Below are 22650 nucleotides of genomic sequence, written 5' to 3'. Positions count from 1 at the left end.
TATAATAAATTATTTATTAACATATTATACTAAATATAATAAATTTGCAGTGCGCGGTGTCGCATTCTTCTTAAATACATTTTGATGCCTGCTTTTGGCCAAGTCGTGAGAAAGATGCTTGGCCCAATGAAAATGAAAGTCAACTTCCCATAAGCCAAAAAGGGCACAAGAAATGCAGTTTTATTTTTAAATATGTTGCTGTGGCAGCAGCAGCAACAAGAGCAACAGCAACAGCAGGTTGTCACCGGTTTACAACCGGAGCAACAGCAGCAGCAGCAGCAGCAGCAACAGCATCTATAATAACAGCAGCAGCAGCATCTTCAACAACAACAACAACAAACAGCAGCAGCAGCAACAACAGCTTCATCATCAGCTCACATAATACGCAATCGATTGTTATTTTATTTTATTTTGTTTTTTTGTTGTTGTTTTGTCTTGGCGTTTTGTATGTGTCTTCTTCTTTTACGCATATTATAAGACAGTTGCTGGCGCTGCCAAATATTTGGATATCTTTGGCTTTCCAGTTCAGTTCAGTTCAAGTTCGCGTCTCGAGCGGTTAAGTTTCGAGTTAACGCGTCAACCGGCCAAATCCAAGTTCCACTAAAAATAAAACAAAATCTAAACGCGTCCAGCTGCAGGACTCACAAAGGATATTAGCTCAAGCTGGATTATGATTTTGTGCTGCTTCGTTGATTTGTGAAGTTATAGACAACAAAAAGTGTTTGAATAAATAGGGAACAGAAAAGAATAAATATAAAATACCGTGAAATATTTAAATATTTATTTAAGGTAAATGAAAGTGTGCATGGAACTAAATCGAAATAAAATATATTTATATACAACGGAAACAAAACTTTAAGTAGACCTCAGTGAAGTGTGCTGCAGAAGAATAAAAACAAAAAATCACTTGAGGACAAACAAAAAATTTGTACATGAATTTAATTTTTAAAATGTTGTTAAAATATAAAACAAAGAAATTTGGATTTGGATTATTTCTTAAAAAGTTAACTCTGCTAAAAATTAGCAAAAATTAATAAAACAAATCAAAATATATTTCATGTAATGTAAACGCATGGCATAATTAAAAAAAATATATATATTTTATAAATTAAAAAATGTGTATAAATATTTGATATAATAATTTATAATATCTATTTATAAACACAAAAAATAACAATTTTTCTACATTTTTTATTTTTTTTTTATATTTTTGATTTAGAATTAAATTTGATTCATATTTATATAAATTTAAAAAATAATAGTCATTTTTATATATTTCTATATTTATAATTATATTATTTTTTTATACTTTTAATTTAGAGTTCGATTTTTTAAATTAGACCAATTGAAGTTTTTTTCTGGATTTAACTGCTTGATATAGACAGTATATACAATACATTTTAATTTTTTTATTTAAAAACAAAATGTTGTCCTTTATTTGCCTAAAAATTAATTTGCTCAATTATTAGTGAGCAAAAAATTTATTTAAAATCTGAATAAATTGAGTTCATTAAATTTCATTAAATATATTTTTAAATTATATAGAATTTTTATAATTAAAAATTTATGAAAATAACAATATTAAAAAAAAAAAAAAAAAAAAAATGTATAAAATGATATATAATAGACATAGAAATATCTTGCTATATATAATTTAACAAAAAAACTAAAATCTTTTTTAGTGACTTATTATAAATTTGCTTTGTAGCTGCAGATTGTTAGAAAGAAATATTCATTCCAGCAGGTAGTTCAGTCATGAGGCCTTGTTTAAAAAATGAATCGGCTAAGCTTTATAAATGTCAAATAAAACATAGAACATGAACGGTATATAAGCTGAGCCATAAAAGTGCCTCGATTTGTAACCCCTTGCCACACATTTTATATCAACCCACACCAATTAATATCATTATGCTAGCCATTCAGACTGCTGTTCTTATTAATGAAGATAGCCAGCGACATGTGAATCATCGCAGAGAGAATAATGTGAATTCATATAGAGTCAAAGCATTTATCAAGCAGCTAAAGGCAGAGATTCTTGTCACATCTGACAGAGGCGCAGAGCGTAAAAATGGCCAAGATATTTATCACATAGAAGAACAAGCTTGTAAGTCGATCAATAATTAGTTAACACACCTTCGACTGTCTGCACTTCATTGTATTGTAAATTTGCTAGATTCTTACAAATGATGCTAAAGCATTGCTCAACAATTGAAGCTGGCTGTTGAAAGCAATGCGGATACAGAATCGATGATGGTTAGACACAATGCGATCAGCACTATTTGAAGTGGGCCACATTTTCAGCTTGTGTTACGCACTCAATTAACGTCAGTTTGGGCCATAATGACAGCCACTCGGGCTTGGGCTGCGGGCCAACAGACCAGCATCTGTGAGAAAATCCCCAATACATACATGTACATATCAAGAGAAATACATTTATTTATATATTGTATTTAGCTATTATTGTGCACACTTCACGCTTGATATCATTGAAGTAGACATGTTTTGTATTGGCCATATCCTTAAGCCCAGCTTCAGAAATTCCCATTTGATGACGTACAGGTTGGCTAATTATAGAAATTCTATTGCCAAGCAAATAAATAATTTATTTATAAATCCGATTTTATAGCTTTATGTTTATTTAAGCTACATATCTCAAGTGAAATAGATATTTGAGAGTTCATCCTGTTGATCTCGAGAGCTAAACGGTTGAATGACTTCTTCTGATTGGTTATCAAAATGAGTTCGTAAGAGTCTAAAATAAAGCGAAACCAGTAGTTAGATAAATGTGATGAGAAAATCTTCTTTGAAATACATGTTAAATACACTGGGGTATATATAATAAATGAATTAGAGAATATCCTTGCTTAGGTCATGACTCTCAAGTTGTTGAGCTAAGAGAAATCACTTGCAAGGAAAACAGTAGGAGAAAAATCTGTTATAAAATAATATACAAATAAATATATGTATATGAGTATAGCAACAAGTCCATTTACATAAGCATGAGCAGAGATCCTTAAGTTCAGGCAGCCCGCTTAAGATTTGAACAGCTGACTTTGACAGTGAAGTGGTATTTCTCTCACGGCATATCAGAGTCAGATTGCTATAATTAAATTCTAAAGTAAAGCGAAACCAGTTGCCAGACAGCGACTGCGGGCACATGGAGATATCGTTTAAATTGTATTTAAGATTTATGGTTGCGATGCGCCAAAACGTGCTGCTAATTTATTGCCAGACGAGACAAGAAATCGAAGTAGAAAATGGAAAAATCAAAAATAAAAAAAAATAAATAAATCAAAAATGATTAAAGCTACAATTTGAGAAATTAGTAATTATACAATGCGGAATCAATGCACTTACAGCGGCTCTTAGCTTGAATTTAAATCGAGTAATATAATAATAATAATAATAAAAAAAAAGACTATTCTTAATTTGTCAGCCTCTGAGTTGAAGTTCAAGAAATGATTCAAATAAAGCGATTTAATGGCCATAGCCATTCACTTTTGAGGCCGCCTTGCGCTGTTATCTATTTGAAAATAATATATATATTTATATTTATATATATTTGTGTATATGAATATATAAATGTTTTGCTTTCTGGTTACGCATCTTCTTCTACTACTTCGGCAGCTTGTCTCAGCGTATTTTGATGGATCATTGAAAACAATGTGAAGTAAAACAGTTTTTCAGCTCGTAAATATGATGTGAAATATGATTGAAGATGATGCGGCTAAATTGCTTGCCTATGAAGAGGGAATGCTTCCTCATTGTCAGCGGGCATTGTGGCTGCTGCTGCTGCTGCTGCTGCTGCTCTTGATAATGACCCTGAATCTGTCGAATGTACATACATATTGTAGATTGTTACACTTTGCTCTTGGATTGTTTTTAGTAATTGTACATCTGCATTTGCATAATGGAATTGTAATGGAGGTTAAGTCATGAATGTGTTTTTAAAGGTCTTCAAAGGTCTTCAGAGGCCTCTTTAAGCATCCTCAGAATACGCATTCTTCGTGCAGTCATTAAAATACAATTAGTTGTTGCCTAGATAGTCATTATACACGATTATATGGCTTACAGTTTATTGACATCGGCATACAGGTTATTGGCTCGCTATATCTGTCTACTATATATAAAAATTTTATTTTTTTATTTATTTTTTTTTTTTATCTCAAGTATGTCACAGCCAGTGGGACACGCCTTCAACAAATATCTAAATGCTTAATTGTCAACAAATTAGTTTTGCATAGCTCTTTCATACATCTTTTATTGAATAATATTTACATCATCGTCGGAAATGAAGGCAGGTTATATAATCGATTAAGCTATCTCAAATGGACAGTTAAAAGTGGCAAATAATTAAATGCTGATTTCTTATTATATTTTATTTTATTTTCATTTTACTTTTCTTTATATTTATGTATTTTATTTATTTGCTTGTGATTTATTTCTATGGCCGCTTTGTTGGCCAAACAAAGCCAACAATTTAGCGCTCTTTAGCTTGGCAAATTGTGTACAACTACTGTTCATCAATACATTTATATATATATACTTATATAGAGAGATATCTATCTATTCATTAAGTTTGCCGACAATGCTTGATTTATTCAATTCAGTTCTTCAATTTCATTTCGCGCACTTCATATGACATGATCCGCACCATGGACCACTGTGCGGCGCACACACGAGTGCACCAATGCCTTTTGGGCCTTTTGTGCAATACTCTGTAGATATTGATAATAGATGTAGGGTATATTTGTTTAGTTGAAAGGTTTAAAAAAGCCAGCTGAGTCGATTATACACAAATAATATAATATATTCTTAATTATGATGAGCAACAGAATTTATTTAGGTAAGATCTTCTATTCTGTCTGTCTGTATATCTAAAGAATAAAAAAAATATATATATTTAATTCAGCATATATTAAAAATTTACCTTTTGTCTCAAATTTCCCTTGTTAAAGCGTCCAGTTGCTCGTCCAGGGTATCTCTTAGTCGTGCAGTCTTTTTTGGCATTCAATTGTCAGGGGCTATTTTATACAATCCTCAACTACAATTGCAGGCAATTTCAGGGCAACAAACACTAGAGAAACTGCACAATGAGCCAAACACGACAAGTGAGCAGTTGGCAAGTTCGTTGCCTAAGTCTTTTGTTTTCACCCAACTAAAAATAAATAAAAAATTAGAAAACATCAATGAAATGACATTAATGATATGCAATATACAGTCAGTCAGCCAAGTGTACTCATATAACAATCAAATAAAAATCAATATTAATAAATATCCACAAATATATTTTTCCACAATTTATACAAAGAGCTGTCAGAGATTTGACCTCACTCGAAGCACAAAAATCCATTTGAATAATCATCAATTAGACGCATTCTGAAATGCCGTTTGATAGCTCAAATAAACAAATAGGCTTTTGATTAATGAAAGATTAAACAATAAACAAATTGCTCACCCTCAGCACGGCTTCAGTTTGGGTTTCAACACGTGACACGACGCCTGTCAATATTGAACGATAACAGATTTATGCTTGGCCACTCAAATACTTGTCCGAAATGTAGTTCAAACGGAAATGGTGAATGTGAATTGAAGGTCGCCAGTCAGCACAGCTATGGACTTGGATTTCCTTTTATTGAGTTTCCAGTTGGAGATAAGCCATCGATACACTTTGCCTGCTGGCATGAGTCGCGTCTATATGGCCAATTGATGAATCGAACACGGGCTCCCACGCAGAGGCCGCTAATGTTGTGCACAGTGCCGTTAAACAGTCCACGCACCACTGTTTTAATTAAATATAAAATATATATAACAGCTTTAATGCGATGCTAAATATGGTTACGTCGCTTCTGCCCGCTGAGCCGCGTTTGGGTCACGCCTCGATTCGGACTGTGCCGTGGTTTATGCTAATTCAGTCGGATCTTGCGTCGCTTTATATTCAAATGTTTTCAACAGCATGTTCGTTTTAATCAATGAATGTTTATTGATTCATAATTTATCAATCAGCCTAATGCATAATGTTTTGTAAGCGTGCAATTTACATATGATTTAAACATTTTGCTTACAGCATGCCCCGGTTACGATTGCCAGCCACAGTTGGCCCACTTTCGGTGGGGCCGCTGCTGCTGCTGCTGCTGCTGGTGCTGCTCGCGTTCGACGACGCCGGCGCCCAGGGCAACTTCGAGGATGCGGACAAGGCGAACGAGTACACGGATCAGCAGTTCGATTTGCGTCACACCATACCCGGTGAGCCGGGCGTCGACTATCCCATATTGAGGGAGGTGCCCAAGACGAGTTTTCTTTGCAGTGGCCGACACGAAGGTGGGTCTACCTCTCATATATATACTACAGCTCCCAATTTGAGCTTACAGCATGCTAATTGAATTGGTCGCGCAGGTTATTATGCGGATGTGGAGAGTCGCTGTCAGGCGTTTCGCATTTGCGCCCACACCGCACGCTCGGCGCAGGGCTTTGGCTTTCTCTGTCCGAATGGCACGATCTTCAACCAGCAGAAGTTCGTCTGCGATTGGTATCGCAATGTGGACTGCGACCAGTCGGAGCAGTACTATGACATGAATAATGAGAGCACCGTGGGCAGCACACAGGAGATGATGGAGCGAGTGCGCCAGATGATGGAGTATCCCACCAAGACCATATCGCAAGTGCTGCAGCAGCAGGAGCTGAACCAGCGCAAGCAACAGCCCAACAGGCATCACACCCTCAGCAAGGATCTGAGCACTGTCAGCGGAGTCCTCGACCAACCAGCGGCCGTTGCCAATGAGAAGCAGACGTTGCGCGGCGAGGACATCAAGAGCGAAGCTCTGCTGGCTCCGATTGTCACAGCTGAAGCCAATGAGCCCGAGGACGGCGAGGACATCTATGTGAACAGTCTGGGTGAGCTGTCCTCCGATCCGGGCATCCAGTTCGATCACACGAACGCGCACATCATAGCCGAGTATCCGCGTGAGTATCACTATCAGAAGCAGAAGAGCTTTGCGGCGCGCGTCAATGCGGGCCTCGAGCTGCTGGACGGCAGCTCAGCTGCTTCCAATGAGCAGATGGCGCCCGAGTACATCAAGCAGACACGCAACACCAACGAGGAGGCGACACAGCTGGATCTGGTGGCCAACATCAATAACTTGCTGGAGGTGGTCTCCACCGACTTGGATCCCAGTGTATCGGGCTACCAGTCAATGAGCCCGCAGAAGGTGAAGCAGCCCTTTAGATTCCTCAGCCGTGGATTCTCCATGCAGGCCAACGAAAAGGAGGCCGGCAAAAGCCACTCGTCCTATGTGTACAACAGACCCAAGCAAACGCCGGGCACGGTCCGATTTACGGTAAGCCCCATAAGGCTATCAATAGTTGCCTAAAGTCATATATATCTGATTATTTCCTTACAAGCATGAACTATCTCTACATCCTTACGATCTCTTAACTCTCTATTGATCTTTCCTCATATTCTCTCTCATTTTATCTATTTCTCTCTGTCTCTCTCTCTCTGTCTCTTTCTCTCTTTATTTGGCAATCTCTTTCGCTACTCTATACAACTATTCGCCTACAACATTATCATTTACAACCACATCTTGATAAACCATACACAAAATCCACCAAACACCACTAAAGTCCAATGAGATACCCATTGATGCTCACAAAGACATTGAACACAAGCTTAAATTCAATAATGACAAAACCACAAGCAGCAGCAGCAGCAGCAGCACAACTACCACCACCACCACTACTACTACAACCACAACTACTGAAACGCCTCTTGAAACTTTGTTAATTGCACCCACATTGCCGCCAGCAATCGATGAGCCAGACGCCACCACAACGCAGACAACAATCGAGCCAGCTGTGGACAATAGCAGCGAGCTGCCCATTATCGAGTCGATTGGCCAAGCTGCGGCACTCACGGCCAGCTTGAGTGAGGACTTGGAGCAGGCTGAGCCCGCACCACTGAGCGCCGCTGCGGCGGACAAGACGGATGTGGATTTGCAGGCCGAGAAGCTGCTGCTGGCGGGCGTCAAGCTGACCTCGCACGATGAAGAGACGGCGCTGCGGAGCAACAAATTGACGCTGGGCAGGACCACAACACGTCCCAGTCGCACCACCCGCACCACGCGCACCACTACAGCGCGGCCAAGCACCACGCCCGCGATGAGCACCTCGACGGAAACTGTGACGGAGATCAGCAGCACGCAGGAGCGCATCCGCAGCTATCGGCGCTTTGCCCAGAAGCGCGTGGGTAGCGGCACATTGCGGCGGCAAGGGACAGTGAAGCGCAAAACCACACCACCAAGCACCACCAAGGCCACAACTACAGCACGCTCAACCACGCCCACACGCAGCTATTCAGATCGTTTGGCCGCAAGTCGCTTGCGCTTGCAGCGACTAACCAGCAAATCCGGCACCACCACAGCAGCACCCACCACCAGCAGAGCTACAACTACCGCTAGCACCACCACTGAGTCGTTTCTAGCTCTTGCACGCCCTGAGCAGAGTCCCAATAAAAAGGTTGCTGTGCGGGACATTGAGAAGGAGACGAGTCAGCAGCAGCAGCAGCAGCAGCAGCAGCAGCAGCAGCAGCGTGCGAACTGGGACAGCGTGCAGAGCAATCTGCAACGTTTTCAAGTGGCTCGCGGCAATCGTGTCTACACGCCAGCAACACGCGCCAGCACCACCAGCAGCATCACCAGCAGCATCACCAGCACCACCCATCGACCTTCGCCCACAGCCAGCGCTCAACGTGGACGCAATCGTCACTCCACGTACCGTACACACGCACCACAGCTGCGCACTCGCGGCACCACCACGCCACGCAGCACCACAACGACAACAACAACCACACAGCGCACCACACCTGCGTCCGCCGCTCTCTCCACACTGACGCAACAGATTTCTGCTTTAGCCGCCGGCTACAGCTATGCACCGCCACTCACACACACACACGACTATCTAAATGCACCCACAACCGCCATACCGCTCACAATTGTGGGCAACGCACAACAGCAATCACACTCACAGCAGCAACACATCAGCTCAACTCTTATTCCCTCCTCCGCTTTTCTGCCCTTCGATAAGCTAACGCGTGCCATTGTTGATGACTCCATTTTACAGAACTTTAAGAGCAACAGCGCGCACCGAGGCAGCAGCAACCAGCAACAGCAACAGCGGCGCCAACAGCAACGCGTCACGAAGCCTGCAACCAGCAACAGCTATCAATATGTTAAGCCAGCAGCAGCAGCAGCTCCAGGTAAGCAGAGCGATAATATCGGACTCTATATATTATATATGAATTATATTGCAGCTTTAGCTAGCTTGACCATACCACCACGCCCGCAACAATCGCAGCGGCAGCAACAGCCACAACAGCAACAGCAACAGCAGCAGCAGCAACAGTTGCCTCCATTGGTGCTGCCCACGCCACCAGGCATTGTTATTGCTCGTGCCGAGGGTCAACGCATTGCTCCCAGCTCTGCCAACAACATCATCTCCTCCCTGGTCAATCAGCCTCAAGCAAAGAGCAATCAGGGCAGTTCATATGTGGCACTCAGCGATTTTCTTAACAACAAATTTGGCGCCAGCAGCAGCAACAATAATCCTACGACATTGCAACAGCAGCAGCAGCAACAGCAGCAGCAGCAGCAACAGCAGAAGCAGCAGCAACTGCAACCTATTGAGCAGCAATTGCAACAAAAAATTGTGCAGCAGCAACGTCAGCCAATCAAACAACAACAGCAGCAGCAGCTGAGCTACATTACACAGCGCTACCAACAACCACAAAAGCAACAGCAGCAACAACAGCGCCAACATCAGCAACAACAGCAGCAGCAGCAATATCAGCCCCAGCAGCAGCAGATTCATTATCACCAGCAGCGCCAACAGCAACTGCCACAGCAACAGCAACAGCAACTGCCACAGCAACAGCAACAGCAACAGCAACTGCCACAGCAACAGCAACAGCAGCTGCCACAGCAACAGCAACAGCAACTGCCACAGCAACATCAATTGCCACTCCAACAACAACATCAACAACTGCAACTTGTTCAACAACATCAGCAGCTACAACATCCTCAGCAATTCAATTATCAGACCCAATTTCAGCAGCAGCAGCAGCCCTATCAGCAACAGTTGCAGCACTACCAACAACAACAACAGCAACAGCAATCTCAACGTCCCTCCATTCAGTCCATACAACAGCCCTACCTGACGCCCAACATTTTCGTGCCGTACCAGCAACAGCAGCAACTGTTGCCGCTCTTCCCGCCGCTGGCCACAGGAGCAACGGCACCAACAACATTTAGAGCAAACGCAGCTCTCGTGGTCAGAAAGAATGAGAATGGACCGCAGCTGGATCACCTGAATATTGCACTGCCAGCCCTGCCTAACGCCTTGATACCATCGCCCGCATTGCAGGTACCGTCGCCGCCATTGCAGGTGGCGCAAAAGCGAAACGATGTCCAGATCGGTCGGCTGCAATTGACGGACAGCAACGGCAAGGGCATGGTGGGTCAGGGCTCGGAGGCGGCTTTCTATGCGGGTCGCACATCCTACCAGGTGCCACAGAGCAGCGTCGGCCGCCTGCCTAACGACATAACGCAATTGCGACGACTGCGCCAGCGACGCCACTGAGAGGCCAACAACAGGAGGAGGAGTAGGAGGAGGAGGAGCAGCAACAGCAGCAGCCGAGGAAGGAGACGGAGTTACTACTACAAAAGCTTAAGTTATTATTTATATTTTGTTAGTTTAGGCTAATGTTAATGCAATTGTAAATTGTAAATTATATACATATATATATGTGTGTATGTATTCTATGCTATTCAATTTGCAATATTTATTTAATAAATAAAACGACGAATTTGTTGAAAACGTTTCTTTGGTTGGTTTCATTCATCTTTCATCTTCTTCTTTCTTGTTTGTTTATATGCAATTGTTCGTTCATGGTGAGATTAAGTTTTATTGTTTAAAGTGTTTAGAATTGGTTGCTTATTTTTAAATGAATACAAATACAATACAAGATTTTTTTTTCTGTTTTTGTTTTTTTAGTTTTACATGTAGCTAATATTATTATTATTTATTTATTTATATTGTTGTACAATATTCCATTTTGAATAGTTTTCGAATGTTGTTTTGTTGCGTTTCTTTCATTTCATTTGTTTTTGCGATTTATTTAATGGGTGTCAAACATTTTCTATTTGTGGTTATATGCTTACCTTAATTAATGCTGTGCACAATGCATATATCATAATAATCATCATCATCATCATCATCATCATCATCATCGTCGTCGTAGTCATTATCGTTATCATAAGTATAATTATTCTCGTTATAAATATAATTAAACGGTATGGCATGGAGTATTCGTTTTATACATACGAAAAATTGAACTAAATTACCAATTGGCATATGCATAAAGTATTTTCAGAACGAACCAATAATGACAGAAAAACATATATATAAACAACTTGTGATGTGAGGAATCTCAGCACAAGAACCATCGTAGTCAAACGTAAAAAGAGGCAATGTAAACTATTTGCATTGTGGATATATAATTACAACTAAATAGGTACAAATACTAAGTACTATATGTATATATATATATGATTGTATATATAATCGAATTAATAATAATTTAAATAATACGTATAAACAACTAAATATAGTAAAATATATATGTGTGTGTGTATGTGTGTATATGAACTATAAACTAGCATTAAAAACTGTCGCCCACAGCGTCTACGTAAAATGTACAGCAATCTTTTTACACAAGTTTTAAGTTTCATGGGGATTATCGAACACATAAAAACAGGAAAAATGATTAACAGCAGCGATTGCCTGACTTCCGAAACAGCAAAGATCAACAGCAGCAGCGGCAGCGGCAGGGGGAACAGCAACAGCAACAGCAGCTGTTGCTGCCTGAATCCAGTCTCGCGCTTTAAGCCATTTAGATTATATTGATTATATACAAAACAGGCAGCTGTCGCCGCTAGGCCGAGGAGGTCCTGTATCCGAGCTCTTAACGTGCGCTCAATGCTTGACGTCCAGACGACATTTCTGCACACGCACGCGTACTCAGGGAAGCGAATTGATGTTCAGTGTGGGCGGTGGCGCTGCCGCCTGCTCCCCCATGCTCATGTTGGGCGTCAGAAATGTCGTGGCTAGCTTCTCTCTCGCTGCTCCCTCGGGCACATGCAGCTGGCAATAGACTTTGCGCTCCGCCTCGCATAGACTCCAACCGGCTAGCCGGGCACACGGCACATGCGCCGCTGCCTTGCAGGTGCGCTCAAAGCAGCAGACAATGGCGCCCGGCTGTGCACAGTGCACGCACTGATACCGTGTGCTGTCCCAGACGGCTGCATCGAGGCCACTGACATGAGCGCCAATCAGCTGTATGTCATTCGCCCAGATGGCGCAGTCCTCGTGCAGCCAAATCTCGTAGCAATGATCCGATGTTTTCGTCATGCCGCGAAACGTCTCAACGAACTTGGCCTCATGGCTGCAGTCGAGCGGATCCTGCGACGAGCACTGCGATTCATTTGGATCAGCATCGCTGCAGGAGTAGACGCTGTCGTGGGTTTGCTTGCGCTTGCGTTTGTGCTGCAAGGAAACGCAATGACATGTTAAATTAAAGTTATATATCAATTATGGTCATCACTCACCATCGTTATCTTGGGCGCCTGCATAATGTTCGCCAGCGTTGCGGGCACCACGGGCAGATTGCGCTCATGCAGCTTGACCATGTCCGAGCGCTTGCGCTTGCTCGCGAACAAGCCGTCGATGTCGTGCACACCTGCCGGCACCTGCACCGCCGTGCGATATTCCTCACAGTCTATGGAAACCAGATAGGGACCGAAGAGATCGCCCAGCCCCAGTTTGTGGGGCCCGCACTTGCAGAACACACAAATCCAACTGGAGTCGGTGGTGTCTGCATCGTAGCGATTGCTCAACGTCGAGCTGTGCATGCCGCGCAGATTTTTGCGCTCGTGCGGGGCCTTTGTGTGCTTCTTCTTCGTCTGCTTCTCGTTCACATCCTCGGCATTGTGCGTATTCTTAATGCTAATGCTGCCGTCGGGCTTGATCTGTATGAATGGGGACTTGAACCTGAGATCTGGCGCAGCAGCGCCATTGTTGTTGCTGTTGCTGCTCTCACGATTGGGCGCCGGAGTGCTGTCCTCGTCGGTGCTGAAATTTTTGCGCACGCTTCCCTTTTTCCCTGCGTTGGCCTTGGCGCCATTCTTGGCCGTTGGCTTCTTGCCCTTGGGCGCATTCTTTTTCTTTTTCTTGTTGTTGGCGTTGGCATTCCCGTTGCTTGCCTTGGGCGCGAGAGCCTTGGCTGCAGCTGCCTCGCTTAGCTTGCGTGCCGCCAGAGCAGCTGCTGCGGCTGCCGAGGTGCTCGGCTTATCATCATCACTGTCCAGCTGCATGATTTCCGTTTCAGGCGGAGGAGGCGGTGGTGGCGCCGTCTTCTTTCGCGCTGGCATCTTCTTTGGCTCCTCAATGGTAAAGCGCAACAGGGATGGATCCATGCCCATTGAGAGTCGTCGCGGTGGCAAGCAACGCGTTGGCGGCGTTCGTGGCGGCATTTTGGCGCTTGGCGGCGTCGCAGCTGCAGCTGGGGCTGGCGACTGTGCTGTGGCGTGCTCCTTGGCTGGCGGCTCGCCCAGCGGCGTGGGGCTGTGTATGGGACTGGGCATTGTGGACTTCATGGCTGCCTTTGTCGCCATGGGTCGCAGCTCGGGTGTGGGTGCAGGAGTGGATGCTGGGGTTGGTGTTGGTGTGCTGGCCGCTGGTGGAGTGCTGGCTAATAGCTTATCCTTGTCTAAAGCTAATTGTGCAGTCAGATCTGCTCTTGGTGCTCTGGCCGGCTCATCGGCTTGCTGCTCGGCCGGCTCATCCTCAATGCCGGCAAACATTTTCTCCAGCTTATCCTCCACCTCGTTGAAATGGCACGGCTCTGTGGCTCCAGTTGCTGTGGCATTAGTTGCTGCTGCACCTGCTGCTGGTGTTGCTGTTGCTGCGACTGCGGGCGATTCCTTTCCAACTGGCGATTCCACTTCATCCTCATCATCGTGCACGCTCACCGCTGGCTTGGCATCAATGTCGCCCTGCTCGACTAAAGCTGGCGAGGCGGGCGTATCTGTGATGACGGCCTTGTTATTGTCCAGCTGCTGCTGCTGCTGCTCCAGTTGATCTTTGCCAGCAACCGCCTCGCTGGCTGGACTGCTGTGGCTGCTGTGTGTGCCAGCGCTGGAGCTGCTCGAGCTGCTGCTGCTGCTATTGCTCTGCGGACTGGGTGGTGGCATTTGCGATTCACTGGCTGACTTTGGGGCGGGAGACTGGCGCTGCTGCTGCTCCTGCTGATCCTCATCGTCAACCTGGCGACGATGCTGCTGCTGATGCTGTTGCTCTGTGAGATTGCGTTGGAGCAGCGCTTGTCGCTGCTTCTTAGTCTTGGGATTATCCGTATCGTTGTAGATCGTGGAGCTATTGCTGCTATTGTCGGCTGCTGCAGCAGTTGGCGGCGATGAAACCCGTCCATTTTCTTGCGGCAGTTCGTGTTGTTGCGGCTGCTGCTGGTGCTGTTGCTTATCCTTAAGGCCGAACGGCTGAAACTCTTGCACATCGGCTCCATTCTTGGGCGAGTGCTTTGGACTGCAACTGTTGCTATGCGGGCTCGGGGTACGCTGTCTTTTCACATTTTCACTGGGCGTCAGGCGCATCACCTGGCTGGCTTTGCGCTTGCGCCGCTTGCGACTATTGCTGCTGTTGCTGTTCGACTCCAGCGACTCCTCATTGGATGTGGTCATGTAGGGTGATTCGGGCGCCTCTACCAAGTGTTTGTCCTCGGCAATTTGTTGATTATTGCTGCGATACGAGGCTGTTGTAGAGAGATCCGTGATGATCGGCTGTGAATCTTCCTGCTGCTGCTGCTGTTGTTGATGTTGATCCTCTGGCTTTTGCTTGGACAGCATATCGAGATTCGTTAATTGCGTATTGCGGGAATGCATTTGAGACGTTTGTTGGGTTGTCGCTGCCGGCTGGTGCTGTTGTTGTTGCTGCTGCATCGGCGGTTGCTGTCGCTGCTGAAATTGTGCATTTGTCATATGCGACAGCGGCGGTGGTGGTGGCGGTGCCAGATGCTGGTTATGATGTGTTGCTGGTGGTGCATAATGTAAATGTTGCTGTTGCTGCTGCTGTTCCTGTGGCATGTGCTGCTGCTGCTGCTGTGACGCATAACTACCAATTCCTGCGTGCAGCGGATGATGCAAATGCAATTGATTATAGTCCAGCGGCGACTGCGGCGTAGGCGGAGTTTGCGGTCCGTTATACTTCGGCGGCGTCATGTTATAGGGCGACTGCTGCTGCTGCTGTTGCTGCTGCTGCTGATGATAATTGCGAAGCGGCGAGGCTGTAAGAGAAGTCGCTAAGTATTAGACAATCTCTATGTTTATATTGCAAGTACTTACGCTTCTTGGAGTGATGTTGCTGCTGCTGCTGTTGTTGCATGTTGTGCGTAGCCAGCTTGCCTGTGTAGCTGCAATCTTTTCCACTTAACTCGCTGCCCTTTTGCATGTTCTTCAACTGTGTCAGCTTAAAGTTCTCATCACGATTTTGCATGTAATGGGGCGGCGGCACATTGTTGTTGTTATTGCTACTGTTGCTACTGCTACTGCTGCTGCCTGTGGTGGTGTTGTTGTTCGCATTGCTGCCATTGCCGTTGCCGCTACCGCTGCTGCTGCTGTGATTATTATTGTTGGGCGGGGTACTGGGCGGCGGCGGCAACAGCGACTCGCAATCTCCCGGCCCCGAACCATTTGCATTGAGATATTTACTGGCAGAGCTAGCTGGCGAGGCCGATGCAGGCATGCCCGGCAGATGTCCTGCGGGCGTGCTTGTGGTCAAATTGTGACTGTGAATAGCAAATATATATATATAATATAATCTATATCTATAGTCGGCAGAGCAAAGTCTAGCTTACATCGTTGGATAATTAGGCGGTGCATGTAAATGCGATTGTTGTTGCTGCTGTTGTGATTGCTGCTGCTGCTGTTGTTGCTGCTGCTGCTGCTGTTGTTGTTGTTGTTGTTGGCCAGTTTTGTTCAGCGTGGGCGCAGCGCTGCGACTTGATTGCAGCGACAAATCCATGGAGTCAAAGGGCAATGTTCCAGTATAAGGCGGCGCCAGCAACGGATTCATTTGATGATGATGATCCAGCTGCAAGGGCAATCAATTGCGATTAGATATGAAAAAAAAAAAAAAAAAAAAAAACAAGCAAAGGCGTAATTGAGGCAATAAAAACAAGCGATTGGACAAGAAGCAACTACAAATGCAACAAAAGAGAGAGATTTGAAGGAAGTTCGGGATTTAGCTACGGGTGGCATTTGGATTTCATTGGAGTTTTATTATTATTATACTTTTTTGTGGATCTAATCGAAACGAAAACTACGCTAATTACGTTTTTATGATTGGCCGACATAAAATTGTAAATGGCATCGGGCGGTGGCGGCGGCGGTTGGGCGGACGACGCATGCCAGGCCAATGGTGAGCGAACCAGCGATCTTTCATTGGACATGTGCGCCAATTGGGGCTGTCGCGGTATATACGAGGGTATCTGCAGAGATGATGGATGCATCTGTTTTTCAGCTTCGTCGTCAAGGCATTCTATGTCTGTCTGTCTGTATGTGTGCGTGTCTGTGTGTGTGTCTACTAGATACTTACTTGGAGGGGATTCCATGAGGGATTCTGTGCCGCCTGACTCAAATGTCCGTGCGGATGATTGTTGTTGGACATGATTAGCTAGTCAATAACATATGTGCATATGTATATATAATATATATAGATAGATGTATCCCTAACTGAACAGTTGATGCATGAGACTCATCTAAAGGGAGAAATTGATTGCCGACAATCGAGGGGCGGCCGTCATGTGACAAACCGACACAGAAGGACCGGGTCGTAGCTAGTGGAAATAGTTACAACTATGCTCAGGACTCACTCATAGGAAAACTAAACACACTTTTGGCTGTTATTACTACAAGGAAACACATTTAATTGGTTTTGTTAACACGAGCACCTGACACTGTCTATGGGGCCATACGGCATAAGATGCTGTGTCCTGTCGCTCATTTGCTTATGGTGGCGGCTGTGACTATGCCGCCGTTTGAAGCATCATTGACAGTTCACTAATTATTGCAGCAGGTATTTAATTCGAGTATAAACAAATTTCGCACGCACTTTTTTCACACCAACCACACGACCCACTTGCAAAAGTTTTCAGCGAGCGGTCCTTGCGCGATAATTGCAGACAGTCGATAAATTATCGGCAGCGTTGTTTTGCATGCCTGTCCCTGGTATGCGCTGCTGCTGCTGCCGCCGCTGCTGCTACTGCTGGTGCGACCGCTGGGCGCTACGCGAAAAACACGCGGTCTTTGTATCAATGAATGTTGTCTTATGTTGCCTTATGGACATTTTGTTGCAATAGCATTTGCCACTTGTTTGGTAATTGAATGTGGTTAGAGAAGTATGTGACTGGCTGGGCATAGGTGAGTGTTAGTTGGGAAGTTTTGCTTGATGATAAGCACTCTGTTTGCACAATACCTCAATCTTGCCTTCTCACTCACTCAAGTGCAGCGCATTGCAGCTTCGTTGTGACTGTTTTTGCGAATTACTTGTTTTGGGCCGAAAAGGCAGGCCAAAACCAAGCCTTGCCAAATAGCACAAACACCCGCACTTTATTGCTAACACATTGTAACGTTTCGTTAATCGAATTATCATTTATTTTTTACAAATGCCGTATTAGTTTTGGCCGATTTTAAGTGTTTCAATTTGTTTAAAACAAAATGAAATTTACGTGTGCTTCTGCTTCTGTGTTATGTGTGTGCCTATGTGTGTGTGTTCATGGTTCATTAGTGGAGTGGATGAACCACAGACTGGTTCGTCATCAAGTGCAACATTGCGAGCTCAGTCACCACACATAAATCAACGAAATAAGAAACCTTACAAAGTAAATATTTAATTGGCAATAAATATATATCGAAATGGCTTTAGAATTTAATTATATTGTCATTTCTTTAAAAGTCATTGCCCTTGGGCATGCGATGTGTATTTCGCGGGTAAATCAGTCAGCTTTTGTCACGCAGCCGCGAGTTTAAACAATTCTGTAGCCCTGGATTGCAGAAGTGTGCATTTCACTATTGAAATTAAATCCGCTTATCACTTGAGTAAAAACTACAACACAATATTAATTTAACATGGAATCAAATAAACGTGGTGCCTTTATAGTATTTGAAGGCTGTGATCGTGTTGGCAAGTCAACGCAAAGCAATCAACTGTGTAAGTTAATAAAGTAGATAAACCAAAAGTGAGTGAGAATGTTTGGCACTTAATTTGTCCATGACTTGTGAAACTAATTGATTTAATATGCTTCAACTTTAAGTTTTGCAATGTAACACGTTAGATCTAATATATAAACCAAAAACATTGTTTACTTTTGTAATTTTGAGTTTCGCGTGCATTGGCAATCGTGGCTAATTTTGCCGCTAAAATTCTTTGCAATGCGGTTAAGAGAATCTATTGTGAACTTTCCCGCCAGTCAAAGTAGAAATTTGCGCTGCTGGCAAAATTCTGACTAGAAAAGAAATCGCCTTGTTTTGACATTGAAATGAACTTATTAACCGATTGGTAGCAGATCTTAGTTGTTTATCTTTCCTAATCCATACTTAATGAAGTCATAATTGAAGATTATATCGCGAGCATTCATTCCATTAATAGCGGCTTTGCTCAGATTTTGCTGTTATGGAGCGGCCACAGAAGGATAACGAATACATCCTATATTTCCACATCTGCTAAGATAAGAACTACAATTGAAAACTCCTGTAATATCAATCTAATCCCAGGCGAACGGCTAAAGGAAAAAGGTATTGCTGCGAAGAAAATCAACTTTCCGAATCGTAGCACAATAATTGGCGATGTCATCAATCGATTTCTGAAGAACACCCAAGAGTTGTCCCATGAAGTTATTCACCTGCTCTTCTCGGCGAATCGCTGGGAATGCATGAGCAGCATCCAAGCGGATCTGCTGGCCGGCACGACAATAATATGTGACCGCTATGCCTATTCCGGCGTGGTCTATTCGGTGGCCAAGGGACTTGACTTGGATTGGTGCTGGGCACCAGATCTGGGCTTGCTGAAACCCGACGCTGTATTCTACTTAAAGGCAAATCCCGATCAGCTAGCATCCCGAGGCAGTTTCGGCAACGAGCGGTTTGTATTTCACTATCAATCTGATCTCATAGATAGGGTAGCTCATATATAATTGTCTGTCTCCTTGCAGGTATGAAAAATTAGAGCTGCAGCGCAAAGTGAGCGACCTATTTGATCATTTCAATAAAAAGGAATCCAGCTACTGGCATCAATTCGATGCATTACAAACGGAACAGGAACTGCATTCGAAAATTTCAACAATTGCTGAAAATCTCTTACTGCAGGTGGCAGAGCAACCGCTGGAAAGGCTCACATAATAATCAATGCAATGGATTTCCATTGATTTACGTTTACGTACACGATTTACATTTAATTTTCGTTTGGCGCATTGTTATAAATGCATTTGTAAATAGTATAAATAGTATATAGTATAAGTAACATAAATAACAGCAATTTCAATGGGATTATGAATTCAAATTGGTTGAAATAAAAATGCAAAAGTTCAATTATAAAGACATCAATATAGATTTGCAAACGTGTTTAAGCCCATTGATTTATCGCCCGTGTCTTTGGTTGCTCCATTGTTTAATTCATTATTATACTTAAGTATACCATATAGTGTTTTTTTTTTTTTTTTTTTGATTTTTTTTGTTTTGTTTTTACAATTACAATATGAATAAAGAGTGTATTACGGCTAAAACCACAGCAAGAACAAATTAGTATGTTAATGTACACCTTCAACTTAGTTGCTAAATGATCCATAAATTTCGTTTGTGATGCGCTGCCCGTTGTGCTTGGCACGTGGCTCGCCCTCGCCATGTCATTCCATTTATATCAATTCATAGTTCTCGTAGTCCAAGAGATCTTCACGTCGATTGCGTCTAGTGGCGCGGACCCCTGTTTTTATTCCGGCTTTGGGTTTCCGGGTGCGCAGCGTGAGCTGGCGATAGCCCGTGCCCGGCTTGTAGTCAATATTGCCAGCTGCGATGTGTTCCTTAAATTTCCTGGCCGTAGTCCCGATACGTTTCTGTGCCTGGTGATAGGCAATGTCGCCATTGCTATGCTTCGGCCACATGCACTCACAGCCCGAGGGCACAGTTCGCGTCTCCGACTCCCAGCAGCCGCTGCCCTCATTGAGGCGTATCAGGTGTATGGTGCGATTCAGTTGAATGCACGATAAGCCAATTGCCGAACAGATCTGCAAGGAATTAAATATATTAATAAATATTAAGTCTATAAAGTTTATAGAAAATGATAAAAAATATTCATCGTACTATAGTTTTTTTTATTTTTTTTTTTTTTTTATTTATTTTTTTTTTTTTTTTATAAAATATGTAGTTAAGTTTCTTGCCATCTCTCTTTTTCTCAACTTTTTTTGTATCTTCAGTGTAAATATCAAGTATACGCACCTCACCCTTTATGCCCGTTCGCTCGTTCAGGCGGGCAGGCAGCGGAGCATAGTTGTTGGCACAGGTCACCTCGACATAGTGATTGGGCCGATATTCGCCATTGTCCAGCTTCACAGTCACACGCTTCGTGGGGCACAGCGATTGATAGGTGACCTGTTAAGAGTTCAGACACAACTATGAATGTCAGTTAACCTTTTCGGGTGCCTGGTTGCTCGCTCTACTTACACCCTCGCTGAGGGGCTGCTGCTGTGCGGCCAGTGGGTGCTGCAGCACGCTGCGCACGCGCCGCTTGCGCACATTCTGTATGCCATAGGGCAGCTGGTCGCTCAGCTCATCTGCATCCATTGCGCCCACAGCGTAGTCCTCCTCGCCCTCAATGTCCACATCGTCGTCGGACGTCTCGCTGGGCATTTCGTAGCGCTCCGGTTGACCGACTGCTGCTGCTGCTCCTCCCGCTACTCCTGCCGCTTCTGCTGCATACCTAGAAATTGCATATGCATAGAAAAATTTAAGCTTTGGCAATGAATTAGCGGCGATGCTCGCGCACTTGCAGCTGCCGGAAACGGCTGCGGCCGTCCGTAAAATGCGCTCAAAAAAATAAAAGAGAAAACAAACAGAAAAAAATAATAAATTCGCTTTTGACGTTTGCTATTTGCATGGCGTTAGATAGTTTTTAGGTTCCTTTTTTTTTTACTCTTTTTTTTTTTATTTTCACTTTTTTGCAGCTGGGCAACAAAAGCGCATCATTTTGCATTCAACTGCAGCAAATGCCAATGAATTTTTTAGCTTTCATTTTGCGGCGTTTGCCATCCGCGTTTATATCTAGCGAGTGGGACGCAAGGGGGCGCAAGGAATGCGGGGCGTGGCATACACAAAGCTCCCATAGTAACGCGACTGTCGTTGGCTGCCAGCGGATTTCCTCTTTTTCGTTGTCAATGCTTTGCGCTGAGCGGCAAAACCCAACAGCGACACCACCAAGCACCACGCAGCACCACCCAGCCGCCCACTCAGACAACTGCAACTGCAACCACTCACCACTCACCGCGCTGGCTCCGAGGAGTGGAGTGGGCGCATTTTGAAGCGCACTTCAGGGCAAACACAACGGCTTTGATAGTTTTGTCGCAAACTTGGCGAAAATGTTTAGAAACGAATGGCTGTGTTTTCGAATTGTTGCCTTGGCCGTTGACTTAAATGAAAACTAGCCGGATTGCTAACAATACCCCCCCAAAAAAATAGAAGATAAAATGAACTTTGCTTTTGTTTCAACGTAATGGCTAAAGAAAAACTCAGAAAAATTTAGTTTCTAGTTCAACTTAAATTTAGTTTAGTTTCAGTTAAAGCACAATTTTAAGAAACTGTTTTTTGATTCTGCGTATATACGTATTATCACTTTGTATTTTTGCTTTGATCTAAACTGCTGCTAAATATTTTGTTATATATTATTTATTTTCTTTAAATAAATTTATTTAATAAAAAAGTTAATCATAATAAACTTTGCCTATAATATATATATTTTTTTGTTTAAGTATTATTATTATTTTAGATATTAATATATATAATTATATTTATTAAATTTTTAAACATATATATTTTTACATTTTAAATTTATTTAAAAAATTAAATTCAAATATTAATGTAGTGAATTTTCTTTTATTTTATGTTAAAAATACGAAGCCGTAAATTCTATATATTCAAAAAAATGTGTAAATATATAAACTCTATATATTTAAAAAAAATGTGTAAAAAATGTGTAAATAAATACATTTTGAAAAAATCTATCTGCTTATTTTAAAAATATATAGTTTTATAATCAGCAGCCTTTATAAGAAATTATAAACAACAAAGCCCTTTTCAACTATTACATTTTGTTTTGACAAATTCTTAAGCTCAATAAATTCTATAGATTCTCTGCCTGAGCAGCGTATTCATTGGTCTACTTATGCCCACACAAGTTGTGACACTTGTTTTTTTTTTATTTCTTTGTGGATTTCCCAGTCTTTTGTCTTCGTCAATCTTTTGTTGCTTGATTTCAGCTTGA

The 22650-nt window shown here is 43.1% G+C and overlaps 4 protein-coding genes across 4 annotated transcripts in view; 2 read left to right on the top strand and 2 right to left on the bottom strand.

Annotated features, from left to right (window-relative positions):
• Nucleotides 1-416: 416 nt before the first annotated feature.
• On the top strand, nt 417-10869 carry LOC108614886 (uncharacterized). The gene is made up of 5 exons (XM_089471682.1): nt 417-789; nt 6068-6321; nt 6397-7337; nt 7624-9253; nt 9308-10869. The coding sequence occupies exons 2-5, from the start codon at nt 6069-6071 to the stop codon at nt 10630-10632; spliced, it is 4149 nt and encodes a 1382-aa protein (XP_089327808.1). The 5' UTR covers nt 417-789; nt 6068; the 3' UTR covers nt 10633-10869.
• On the bottom strand, nt 4365-18051 carry LOC108617299 (uncharacterized protein CG5098). Its single transcript, XM_089471681.1, has 8 exons — nt 16720-18051; nt 16457-16633; nt 15980-16215; nt 15468-15910; nt 12660-15409; nt 5459-12597; nt 4931-5158; nt 4365-4877 (listed from the first exon to the last, which is right to left on the bottom strand). Exons 1-6 carry the CDS (start codon nt 16789-16791, stop codon nt 12073-12075), a joined length of 4203 nt encoding a protein of 1400 aa, XP_089327807.1. The 5' UTR covers nt 16792-18051; the 3' UTR covers nt 4365-4877; nt 4931-5158; nt 5459-12072.
• Nucleotides 18052-18186: 135 nt separating this feature from the next.
• Nucleotides 18187-22650, bottom strand: part of LOC108617297 (uncharacterized) — a 48295-nt gene continuing 43831 nt past the window's right edge. The window contains exons 3-5 of the mRNA XM_018013039.2: nt 20838-21093; nt 20613-20765; nt 18187-20401 (exon numbers count right to left, since the gene is read on the bottom strand). Coding sequence (XP_017868528.2) covers nt 20033-20401; nt 20613-20765; nt 20838-21093 — 778 coding nt within the window. The 3' untranslated portion in view covers nt 18187-20032. The remainder of the gene's footprint in view (nt 20402-20612; nt 20766-20837; nt 21094-22650) is intronic.
• On the top strand, nt 18193-19716 carry LOC108617298 (thymidylate kinase). The gene is made up of 3 exons (XM_018013040.2): nt 18193-18333; nt 18897-19263; nt 19334-19716. Exons 1-3 carry the CDS (start codon nt 18252-18254, stop codon nt 19518-19520), a joined length of 636 nt encoding a protein of 211 aa, XP_017868529.1. The 5' UTR covers nt 18193-18251; the 3' UTR covers nt 19521-19716.

The sequence above is a fragment of the Drosophila arizonae genome, chromosome 5, assembly GCF_054131065.1.
Source record: "Drosophila arizonae isolate 15081-1271.41 chromosome 5, UAZ_ARI_1.0, whole genome shotgun sequence".
In the NCBI taxonomy this organism is placed as follows: domain Eukaryota; kingdom Metazoa; phylum Arthropoda; class Insecta; order Diptera; family Drosophilidae; genus Drosophila; species Drosophila arizonae.
The sequence above is the reverse complement of the archived record's forward strand: the minus strand, read 5'-3'. Positions and strand labels throughout refer to the sequence as shown.